The sequence below is a fragment of the Lutjanus erythropterus genome, chromosome 4 (assembly GCF_056507025.1).
Source record: "Lutjanus erythropterus isolate fLutEry1 chromosome 4, fLutEry1.hap2, whole genome shotgun sequence".
NCBI classification, from domain to species: Eukaryota; Metazoa; Chordata; class Actinopteri; order Lutjaniformes; family Lutjanidae; genus Lutjanus; species Lutjanus erythropterus.
Window position 1 is genome coordinate 39,062,077 of NC_139320.1, and position 13,225 is coordinate 39,075,301.

Genomic DNA, 13,225 nt, shown 5'->3' on the forward strand with positions numbered 1-13,225 from the left:
TACTGTTCAGAGACCAAGACTCAGATGATGGAATTGATACCACTGCTGGTTAACATTTGTGTTTTCAGTAGGGCTGCAATGAATAATTTCCATTGTAGATTAATCTGTCTGTATTTTCTATTTTTTATTTTTTTTTTTTTTATAATTGATTAGTTGTTTGGTTGATAAAATGTCAATATGTAATATGACGTCCTCAAATATCTTGTATTCCCCACAACCCAAACATATTCTGTTTACCGTCAGATAGGAGTTAAGAACCCAGCAAATATTCACTTTTAAGAAGCTGAAATCAGATTTTTTTTTCTTTTTTACTCAAACCGATTCATTGATTATCAAAATAACAGCCAATTAATTTAACAGTTGACAACTTATCACTTAACCAGCGCAGTGCTACTTTTCATTAGTCTTTGGCAACACAAGAGGTAAACGCTGATTAAAATTATAGAGATACAATGAAGAAGTAATTTGCAGCAAAGCCCATAAAATTGTTGAAATTTTCAACCTGTACATTCAATTCCAAAACAAGTGGAGACATGAAGCAAATGAATGACACGAGACTCAATAAATCATAATTTTGTACTTTGATGAATTATTCTCAAGTAGCCAGGTACATAGAAAATGTTCACAATGTTAAGTGCTCCACTTATTGTGCGGTAGTCTCAAGGATACAAATATTTTTAGCCCGAGGATGTAATGTACCAAGACGTATTATTCTGTAAAGATAAGGAGGTCCACAGTCCACATCTAAGTTAAATGGCATTTGAGCCACAATACATGTTACCTAGTTACCTTGCTCCTTTATCTTTTATGTGCAAAAGGTTGTTTTGCAAAAAGTGACACAACCTTGTCCAGTAACACTTGGGATTCCCTTTAACAATGTGTATTCAGTTGTTGGTGCCTATTCGACTTCATCAGAATAAGAGAGAGAGAAAATCCTGACGTTGGGAGGTCTCTCTCCTCTTCTCAACCCGAAACTGCAGAGAAAAAAAGAAGTGCATAAACGCTTACATTCACCACCACTGGGACAGTTCAGTGTTGTGTCAAAAAAGTGTTTTCATTGTGTTTCTCACACCTGTTACAGCACTGCCATGTCAAATTCTTTGGTAACACATTTAAAAAGATTTGTTAACGAATAGTAAACAACAGGCTCATGATGACCTTATATAAAACTACTCATGCATTAAGGATGATCCATTATTATCTTTGATTTACCATAATAATTTATGAAAAATTAGTACATCAATTGCAATGACATTGTTTTATTTATAAGTCAAAAGCTCTGCTTATGAATACATTTTGAAACAGTATCTGTTGTTGAGCAGGGGATAAACAACTGTCATAAAAACAACTGCTCTATGAAATGTTTAACAGATATAATATCTGTTAGTAAATGTTTTATTGTATATTCAGATGTCAAGTGTTCATGAAAAATTAACTCACTGGTGACCTTTTTAGAATTATACAAAAGAAGTATACAAAACCTTGAGTAGTTACCATGGTTACAAAGCAAGAAAACAGAATAATTAATATCTAAAATGATGAGTAATACTACAATAAATGAAATTAAGTGCTTCTTCCAACTTTACTGTTAGGTAACCAGTAAAAAACATTACAGACCAGTAACAACTGGTCTCTTATTATGTATGGATCTGTATACTGACCACTGTTTTCTAAATTAGGTGGAAATCAGTCACAAAACCAATAACTATTTATTATTATTAGAGTAATAGTTTTAATGTTAAACCATCATGAGTTCATGAATGACATAAGGTGGACCACTGAAGTCAAGAAAAAAATAAAATCATCATGTTCAAAGCACATCTACATTAATATTCACATCCATATGTCGTATTATTAGCTAACACAGCTTCACTAGATGGTAAGGCAACAAACTGAGATGCAGTGTTTTGTGGAGAGCTGCGAGTCCATCACTCTCAGATGACTCATATCTCATTTCTAACAGCTGCACAGTTATTCCAGCTTTTTAAACAATGAGTCAGAGGCTGTTGCTCCCAACTGGAAATTAGACTAAATCAACATTATTAAATGTAATCATTTAGAGAGGGTCAACATGCATATTCATAGATATCTGGGAACTAATCATCAGATACTGGTACATTAGAATGATATGGTCTGTCTGAATCTACTATACTGTCCTTTTCTGTATGTAAAGGCTGATTTTCACTTGGTTTTGGAGTTTTAAGAAAGGACTAGACCACAGGTGAAGTTCAACAGGTATGTGACAGTGGAATGAACTGACTGAATAATGAAGAAATTCCAGTAATTACACAGAGTAAGGCTGCTCCTGCTGGTTTTTGCTACATTACTGCATTTGTAGATTTCCCCTCAGGGTATATTTCTTAAAATTAGTTTTTTTTTCTCATACTCTGAGCCACGAATCTCCACTTCAGTAGCACTTACATACATTTAAGTTTCCAGTTTTATTCCTGTCTATACTCTGAGGGGCTTGTTCATACATCATTCATAGATTGATTTATATAACATTTTATTCCTAAAAATGTGGCAAAATTTTATGGCTAATGGCAGCATTTTCTGATGTATCTATTTAGTGGTAAAAAACAGATATCCAAACTCCCCTCTGTAAAAACCCTTTGACTTCAAAATATCAACAAAATGAAACAATAATTTTGAACCAAGCTTTATCCAATGCATAGATTTCTGTTCTGGAAATGTATTCAAATTAGTGCATATGAAAATAAATAATGCATCATTTGCAAATCTAAGCATAAAACTCAGAAAACTTATAATACAAAAAGAAAAAAGAAAAAAAAAAAAAAGGCTCTAATGTCCGTAATCTGCTGGAGAAGTTTCATGTGACACTTGTTAGTTGAGATTTATATCCTGTTCACTGCTAGTTATTATTGGAGAGTGTAAACCAAATGAAGAATCTGAAGAATTCAGGAAAGAAAAGTAGTTATTCAGAAACTTTTAATTGAGAGTTTGAAGTGAATTAAAGTTCTGAATACTTGTCATTTGATGTTTTAAGTCCTCTTCTTTAATGGGTTTGAATGGCCCTCACCTCACTTTCAAAACACACAAAAACCTTCAAGTAAAGCAGCAAATGAAAATCAATAACACTTCGAGTTTACAGGTGTTCCACTTAGCCCCTCCCCACTACACTGAGTATGAAAAGACTAAATTAATGAATAAGAATTGGCAGATTATATCGTGATAGGAAAACGCTGACAATCCATGGCAGGACACAGTGGGTTGAGGAAGAAGGTGACTTTGTGGCAGCCCTGTGCTGGGGTGGCTCTTGGCCGGATGATCAGGGACAGGCTGACCTCCCACGCAGAATTAGTCATCTCTTTACACCACTTATTTTTTTTCCCACTAAAGACTCTTATTCAACCTTCTAGCAACCTTCCTTCACATTGCTGCTTGGCCGCCCAGGCTTCTTCTCTCCCACACACACACACACACACACTCACAGAGAGAGAGAGAGAGAGTGAGCAGCCTCTAGACATAATCATTTATTGTTCAGATTTCCACAGGGATGCAGATCAAGGGGCTGTTAATACATCGCTGCTAATTTCCACCATTATAGGATTCTACTCAACCAAACTAAATTGAAGAATTAGACTAGCTGTAAACATGAACACAACAGGCTGTTTAGACAAAGTTAACAGGTGTAATCCTTCTCTTCAGGGATGTGTTGCCTTGTTTTGCTGTTTGTGTATTGGTCTGTATTACTATGGAAGCCCATTTATGCCATTGTGATTTTAAAAAAATTTAAATCCTATAAGTCATTATATCGATAAACTATCTCAAAATGGCGTGGTTAGCACTGCCGCCTCACAGCAAGAAGGTCCTGAGTTCGATCCCCCGGCTTGCTGGTGCAGGGCCTTTCTGTGCGGAGTTTGTATGTTCTCCCAATGTCTGCGTGGGTTCTCTCCGGGTTCTCCGGCTTCCTCCCACAGTCCAAACACATGCATGCTAGGTTAATTGGTAACTCTAAATTGCCCGTAGGTGTGAATGTGAGTGTGAGTGGTTGTCTGTCTATGTGTCAGCCCTGCGATGAACTGGCGACTTGTCCAGGGTGTACCCCGCCTTTTGCCCAGTGTCAGCTGGGATAGGCTCCAGCAGCCCGCGACCCTTACGGAATAAGTGGTTACAGAAAATGGATGGATCTCAAAATGGGGACTTAGTATCTCAAAACAGAGCTAATATCTCACAATAATGACTTATTATCTCAACAATACCTCAGAAAATATCATGCTCTTCAAGCACCACCATCATTATGACTGATGTCAACTCTATTCAGCTACTTTCACAAACAAAGCAGGTTTATTCTTAATAAGATTATTCATAGTTGACTGTTTTCAGCCATATTCACACTGTCTTCACTGTAAGGCAGTGACTTGTTGCCATCACAGTTTAGCTCATAAGTAATCATGAATGATGTATGCGTGGACTACATACCTGAATGTGAGCACACAAGGGGCTAATGTTGAAAAAAAATCACAGAAGAGACTAAACTTATTTTAAGTTACTTTAAATTATTTTTAACTAATTTATTTTATTTTTAACATTTTAGCAGATTCCTCAGTGTACCATTAGAGGGAGCTCAAGTACCACCAGCCACAGTTTGCGAACTTAGGACTTACCATCTCAAAGTAAGGACTCTGTATGTCAAAATACTGAGATAGTATCTATTCAATTGGGTTTGGTGTCATTTGTATATGTCCAAATCATAGAAAGTTATCACAGGGCACTTTTAAACTAGAGCAAGTCTCAACTATACTCCTCCTGACTTAATATATCAAAATATTGAGATAGATAAGTTATTATTTTGAGAGAGTTTGGCATTATAATGACTACCAGATCTTTTTTGGTTGAAATGGGCTTCCCTTTATTGCAGATTTGATGTTTAGTAGCAAAATGTGCAAACAGTGCACAATATGAATGATCAGTGACACCTGCATGTCCAGTTTACTCAGGAACATTCTACTGTCAGGGTCACACACGTGGTAAAATATGTACAAACACAAAGCTTAACTTCAGCTTTGAGTTCATCTGTGTGCAGAACATTTTCACTGAAATATCCAAATCATGCAGCAACAGCTTGTACACTGACAGCATGCAGTTATTCTCCCTGGGCCCTTCTTCTGAAATTGAAATTGCACGTGCTCTGTCACATCAGACATCCATTATTCTCTCCGTAGCACCCTCAAAGAAATCTTTAAAACAGCATTCCTCCGCAGCTGAGCATTGATTTCTCTTCCCTTCATACTTCTCCCTAAACAGTTTCTCACCCACCTACGGCGTCTTGACAGATGTAAATAAAAGCGAGCTTAACCAAATCAGTCGTTTGTTTCTTGTTGTTTCTGTTAAGTTCTAATGCGATCCAGGGGAGCTTCTGAATGAAAAACAGATAAATACAGACTTCTGTTCTCTCAACTTTGGGTCTTATATACATGTCCTCTACTGCCACTCCCTCCCCGTCTCACATGTGGCTTCCTCAAGTCTCAAAGCAACACTGATGCTAAAAAATAAAAAAATGCAAAAACAAACTTGCAAAACATATCTCCTCCTCTTCTGTTTATTTTTGTTGTAGTGCCATGAGTCATAAAAAGATATTTCAAAACTTCTCTCTCTTTTCCACCCATGCCTGATTTCCGTTTTGGACCAAAAAGCCCAGTAATAATAATAATAAAGAAGAAACATGTGAGAAGCGAGTGAACGCTAGGCTCTGCTGATAAAAGCTTGTGATAATGTGTTTACTTAGCAAGAGGGTAAATGTAAAGAGAGGTGAGGATGGCGAGGGACTGCTGTGACTCAGCCTTTCCCTGGTCAGAGGAATAAACAACTAAATACATCACGGCTGCTGACATGCTTTATCTGCTCGCAGGTAGCAGACAAAGCCACAGAAAAACATTAACCCAGACAAACAGGTCATATTTACTGAAAATGACTTATTTCCATCAACTTGTCTGGACGTGTGGTTGTTGATGGTGCATTTGCCGATGGCTTTTGAGTCATACCACCGCTTACTGCTGCAAACAAGTGCTGGGCACCAATGGCAACCAGCTGACCATGCAGTCAGGGTGTATCGATATCACTGTGAGCAGTACGTGACCCAAGCACCTGTTGTGTTAGGCTCAAACATGCGGCCTCTGCAGAGTCACAATGCTCATAATAAACAGGTCACAAATCCTCTGTGCCCTCTGGACAGTAAAACTGGGTGCTGATGGCAAACACGTCCAGAGCAGGGAGGGTGCAGACGGGAGAAGGGAAGAGACGGGACGCCGGGGAGGATGAAAATATTCTGGCCACATCTGGAAAGAACCGCTCACACCTGGTACTTGCACTCTGCCAGGCACTGCTCGCTCGCGTGCTGCCATGCCCTGTATGCACTGCCTCTCCACTGTGAAAAGTGTGTGACTTGAATGTCTTACAGCAGGACTGCAGAATAAGCTATGCAGACAGTGCCACCTTGTGGAAAGTCAGCTGTCAGCACCAACGCTAAGAGAACAGGCCAGACTGACTGGGGTTTACTTTGCTCACACAGCCGTCTGTCTGCGACTGGCAGAGTTAAAGCAGATCTGTGGATCAGAGCCTCATTAACTTTCCAGTCTAACTCACATATTAGTTTGCTTCCATGAGCCACGTTAAGTCACCACAATATGTTCTGAAATAGTTCCAACTTCTAAGAAATCCACTTTTATTAAGTTTGGGAGGTTCAGTGCAACTGCACCTTTTTTTTTCTCTATTTTACACAGGCAGGGATATATAGACAGTTTTTTCCTCTTCAAGCCATACTTTATGTTCTACCCAAAGGATTACAGATGGTACAGATACAGAGGGCGCCGTACGCTGTACAAACTCTAAAGCTCCCCAAGAATTGTGATTTGTAATTTCTGGGCTATATAAATAAAAACTGATGCAACTTGACTTAAACTAAGTTTCTGTAAATGACTTAATTGTTCATTATTAAAAGAAAAACAAACACTGCAGCATGTTGATAAGAAGGTAAAGCTAAATGAGAGCCAAATTTGACTACATCAGCACAAGACTGTGCACTGAAAAACAAATACAAAAAAAGTATATAACCAGACTTAACAGGGATGCACTTGAAACTGAATACATTATTCAGGAAAGCACAAACAATGCAAGGGAAAAATATATATCTTCTATCAAAATATTGCTCATTATTATTCAGAAAAACTCAGCTCCATGATTACCTCAGCAGCCTTAAAAGAAGGTCACATCTACTTTAATCAACCACTGATATAATGCACCAAGATTATTCCCTTCAACTGAGACATGTTTATTTTTGGAAGTCTGATTTTTCTGTATTTTCAGACAGGCTTCAGACAGTTCATAAAACTTAGTTTTGGTAGAAATAAATAGAGGAAGAGCTACATGAAAAGACAGTATGAGGATGTGGAAATGTATTTCATAATTGATTATATGCCAATATTAAATGATTATGATGCTCTGTATGTGCAACAGTTTTATTGCTGATGAATATTAGGTTAGATAAGCATTTGCTTGAATCAATCTGACTTCTATAAACCACACACTCTTGGACTTCTTTCTATCCGAATACAGAAACAGACAGATAACTTGAACAGATACAGATACAAATAATAACACAGTTGTGCAGCTCTAATATCTAAATATTGAAAAAGAAGTTTAAAGAAGCAGAGAAGAAGAGAAGAGAAGCCTGCAACATTACAGAAGTATTCTTTGACTTTGAAGTATAGATCTTCAAATAAGTCCTTTTTTTCCATGTTTTGCTGGTTTTATTTTCACTGAAAAAAGTATCAAAATCATGCTGATGTGACATTTGTTGGGCTCTGCACCAAATTAAAATGTTTTCCTGCATCTGGAGAATAAGATTTGTAGGACAAAGCATCTCTGCAGCATATCATGTTTTCATTATGATGCTGTTTTGTCCCACTTTTTTCTTTTAGCAAAAACTTGCAGCTTCTGTTATATGGATAATATTTTGATTAATTGTGCAGCCCCATAACTGTACCATGTACTGTGTATAATGGAAGAGTAAACATTTGCTTATTATATTGTGAATTTTCAACTTGGGTCAATGAATCAGTACATGTTGCCATGGTGACAATCAGTGGTGATCCTAATACACAACAAGCAATTAGAATGAGTGAGAATATGTATTATAAAAAATGGTTCAGATATTTACACACAAAAACTTAATATATTCATGCATCTAACCTCCATTACTTTAAATGATTAAAATGATCTACGGTGATGAATTAAATTCAATTTTACACATTTTCAGACAGGCTGACAAGAGTATATCATTAGCTCAAAGTACCCAGATTGCTACAATTGTTCTCTAATATCGTTGGCAATGCAACAAGTGTCCTATTTGGATTTAATTATGGTATTTAAATACCCATTAGTTCCATCTAAAATGGTTTACATTCTCATACAAACAGAATGTCTTGCCAGCGAGGACACTTTTTGAAAGACATCCTCTTTTCCTGATGCTGTGAGTAATTAATATTTAAGGGAAAACAAATCTTTAGGCTGTGAGATTAAAAACTGCACACTTTAGATGGAAGGAAAAGAGGATTTATCAAACTTCTTCCTTCTTTCCCCCAATGGAGTGTACTAAAAAATAAATCAAACATCCGCTGAGAGCGAGCTCCACTGCCCAATAATTTATTCTTGACCGCCGCGCTTCACACACTTGTAATGTAGTGAGTACAGAGCTCTTCAAAATAACAGCCACTAGTGGGACATGTGAGACATCATGAGAGAGACGGACATCTGGCGGGACAAGCTGCATCACACTGGCCTCTGTTGCCAGGGAGATACGATGGTGGAAAGAAGAGGCGGGATCTAGTAGCTGTAGGCAAATAAAAAAAACTCATAGAAGATCAGAGCCACCTGAGACGATGTGCTGCAACCTGGGGAGGGTTCACAAGTTCCCGGGATCAGCTGAAGCCATGGAGTGCTGCTGTCAATCAGCTGCTGCTGTGGCAGCCGAGCAGCAATACAGTGTTTATTTATTTATTTATTTATTTATTGACAGACTCCTCCATCAATAAATAATGAGGATGGAGAGCAGTCGTGACTAGCGCTGCACGCATCTAGAAACTCATACCCTTCAGCCTTAAAAAACAGCCTCAGCATGGCGCTGCGTTTATCACAAACACTCATAAAGAAGCAGGGTTCCATCTTTGATTTATTGCTCCAGATTGTGAACAGAAAAGAGAGACAGAGGAAGGAGGTTATGTCATGATGCATCACATTTTTATTCTGCACATTTCGGCAGAGGAGTCTTGTGAAAAGTCACATACTGTACATCAAATAAAGTGCTTCATACAATGTGTCTGCGGCTGTCTTTGAGACACAGCATGAAGGGAAACTCGTTTGAAGTGACTTGACAACAAACAGTGAAGGATGAGTGGATTGCACTTGACTATAAAGCCACCCACATTAACAGTGACAATTGACACTTTAATTCCATACAGCGTGCTCAAGGTCGCGTCGTTCCTTTTCTCTCTGATGATCACAAAAGCCGTGTCTTCGTTACAGAAAGGCCCCCACATTTCCCCCAGTGCAAGAAGAACCCAGAGGGGGAATTTGACACACGAGCTCAAACACACAAGCTATCCTCTTGCATGTATTTTGAGCTCCGATCACACACAGAGGACGTGAATAAGAGTAATGAATTTGATTTTATCTGCCGTGCTGGTAAATGAGGGATTATTTATGGCTGGTAGTCCATTCGAGGAGAGACTGAGCTCTGTCTGCTCTCCTTCCTCTTCTCTGACCTCCCTCCAGTCGTTCGCAGAGGCAGAGAGGCACCGGCAGGCACGAGACCAGTCAGAGACAGCACTGCCGGTCACGATGCGTCATTCCCCCTGACAGCCGCAGGGGGTGCACTGCTTCTGCTCACACTGCCCTGTAGGACGGGCTGGCTCCAAGCCTTGTTTCTGCAGGCAGACAGTGGTTTAGCATTAACACTCGAACTGGTCACAGCACCTACCTCAGACAGATATTGGCCAGTATAGCTACTGTTGCAGTTGGCTGCATATCTTTGTCTTTTTAATTAAATAAATGGGAAAATTCATGATGCACATCAAGGTCAAGGTCACAACCACACCTTTTAGTAGAGAGACGTCCACATACATGTCTTGTTGTCATTGTGCCACTGGGTGTCAGTGTGGTGACATACTGATAAAAGTCCTTGCTCCACAGCACCACAGCACCAGTTACTCTTCTTGCCCCTCCCCTCTCCTCTGTCCTCTTTATTCCCTCTGTCATTCATTCTTCTACCTCCCACCCTCTGCTCACCTGTCTGCGAGTGGGCCGCACAGGTTGGTTGTCAGGGTGGTTGGGCGCCCACGGCCCCAGGCTCTTATTGGAGTAGAAGTCCATGGGGTAGACTTCCTCCCAGCTGACCTCCTGTAAAGCCACAGCAGCCTGAAAGAGAGAGTGAGACAGATGATCACAAATAATGTAAAAAAAACCAGAAAAGAACAAGAGGCTCGACAGCTGGAAAGTGCAGTAGAGTCTTTGCACCTACATCATGTTTTTGTCAGTAACCCACATGTGCAGCCATGTTGGAGTTACTGGGATGTAACAGAACGAATTACATGCTGAATATACAATTTAAACCAACTTTAGGATGTCTAGACCACGGAAAATTTCAGCAAAACGTGCGGAAGCTGCTAAAAACGCTCAGAGGAGGACTTGGTCAGCAGGAAAGGCTTTGATATTTCAACAGATTTATCTGTTGACCGATATTATTATATGTATGTAGGACAATAAAAAGACAATAAAGTTTACTGGTAAACTGTAAAATATCCTGACTGCATCACATATCCTTTTGTCACAAGTGTTTGATAAGCACATTTTAAGGATCACTGCAATGTTTTTTTTTTGTACTATCTATAGTTATTGGCATACAGGTAAGTCCCCAACATAGAGTATTTATCAAGTCCTACTTTTGAGAAACTAAGGTTAATAGGTGGTGAAGATCAGTATGAGTTCTTTGCCTTGGAATGATGATCTGACATAGCAACTACCCTGTTTGTTCACCAAGACCATACACTGCTCAAGACCTTAAAAGACTTTACAGGAAGCTTACAGCCGGATGGTGTGTGGATGGGTGAGAGAGGCACAAGCAGGCCTTGATGAGTATCAATTTGCCCTTGTAACCCCTGTCTTACGTCTTCGAGTCTGACAGTCTACCAGTACAACTTATTGCATTAAAATGCTTAACTGTCATAAACATATAAACAATTAAACATCATTCTTCAACTAGTTTATTAAAGAAGTAAATTAATGTGAAACTTGTTTGTTATTCTTACAAGCTTATATTTGCTTGACCAAAACTGATCAGTTTGAGCCACAATAATCAGAAACAGTTGAGAGTTCTGCTGCATTGTTTACCTCCTGATTGATGATGTGCTGTGAAAACACTCGACATCAGCCCACGTGTGTGTGGTGTTATGGTACATGGGACTTTCGCACAATTCTGCTGTTTTCTCTCCTTGTTATCTATGACTGAATCTGCAGTTTTTGGGCAAACCAGCTGCAGGAAACGACGGAGTGATGAGAAGACACAACAGACGAGACAGGTGTCATAATATTAAGCTTGGATAACAGGCAGAGTTGTCATGTTATCCCTATGCAGCTGCACTGCGTGACACACCAGCTGTTAGAGGAGAGCAACATCACTGGCATGACAGTGCTGTGACATAAGTGCAGGCTGCTCCATATGGAAGAGAAACGTCTGTGAATATTGATTCTGAATGACAGAAAGAGCAGCTGAATGACTGAACAGATGAATAAACAAGCATGCTGCTGAATGAAAGAACAAATCGTTTGATTGTTTGTTCATTAATTTATCCGAGGACTCATTCATCTTTCAAACTAATTAGACACCAAGGCCTAACTTCAGCATCATACAATTCGGGATCATTCAGAAATATGCTGAGAAAACAAGTCATGTTAAAATCATAAAACTCCAAAAATGTGTCCATTTGATGTGTTAGAGAATTTGGTTCAAAGGAAACATGGAAAATGCAGCTTGGGAGTGATGAAATCTCTCCTCTGCTGGGACATAATCCATCACTGTTACACAGCCTGTGTGTGGTTTATTTTGCTAGTATTGTGTGTACCAGTACTGACAAGGTAATGTTCTCTTACACACTGGCTGCATCTTTAAATAGAAACAGGAAAACAACACTTCCTTTAAGAAGGATTTTTACACCTTCATGTGATCAAGAAACAATAAAGGATAAACGCAGCAGCAGTACAGATTTTCTTTTCTATTTCTGCATGTTTTACAAGTATAACACAGGTACCATACTGCACATTATGTACTGATGTTAGGGACTGAACAATATATTGAATATCACATTAATTATTATTGTCATAATTGTGGCTGCAACTCATGATTAGTTTCATCATTGATTACTTTGTTGATAGTTTTCTTGATTAATCAATTAGTTGTTCAGTGCATGAAGTGCTGAAAAATGTTAAACAATGTTTCCCAAAGCCCATGATGGAGTTCTCAAATGTCTTGATATTCAGTTTACCGTCATAGAGAAAATATTCACAAAAAAATTTGAAAAAAAAAAAAGACTCAAAACGATGAATCGATTATCAATATATTTAAGCCATTAATTCTATAGTTGACAGCTTATCTGTAATCATTACAGCTCTAATTGCAATGACACAAGAAATGTCTCGATACTGTGCTGGATGGTGATGACGTCTACCATGATAATATGGGGTTTATTAATTTTTTTAATTTTATTTTATATGAAGGAAAGCTAATGACTGCTGCACCGTTTTTGTTTTGCAGTTAGGCTAAGTTAGTTTAGGTTATCTTTTATTAGAAATACGTAATTTATTCAAACATCAATTGCCAAAGACAATTCATGCCAATCTTTTGCTCCGTCTAAAATATTGTTTAAACAAAATATAATATACAATCTACACATAAACACACATTTTTTGCAATGAGCCCTCAAAAGTTGTAAACACTTATGACAAACACATAATGGAGGCAGGATATTTTTCAGTTAAACAATAAACATTGTTGTCCAAAATGACATCAGGGCACTGAAACAGTAAACTTTCACCAGTATTTCTAAAACTACAACAAGAATCTTTCATGTTGTGTTGATTTTGGAGGCCCCTGTGGACAAAAGCGGTAGTTTCCTCACCGTAATAACTTCAAAATATAACATCAAAAATAAAA

At 38.4% G+C, this 13,225-nt stretch overlaps 1 protein-coding gene across 1 annotated transcript in view; it reads right to left on the reverse strand.

The window, feature by feature from the left end:
- Positions 1-9,172: 9,172 nt before the first annotated feature.
- Positions 9,173-13,225, reverse strand: part of dph1 (diphthamide biosynthesis 1) — an 89,122-nt gene continuing 85,069 nt past the window's right edge. The window contains exons 11-12 of the mRNA XM_084717935.1: positions 10,306-10,434; positions 9,173-9,944 (exon numbers count right to left, since the gene is read on the reverse strand). Coding sequence (XP_084574061.1) covers positions 9,864-9,944; positions 10,306-10,434 — 210 coding nt within the window. The 3' untranslated portion in view covers positions 9,173-9,863. The remainder of the gene's footprint in view (positions 9,945-10,305; positions 10,435-13,225) is intronic.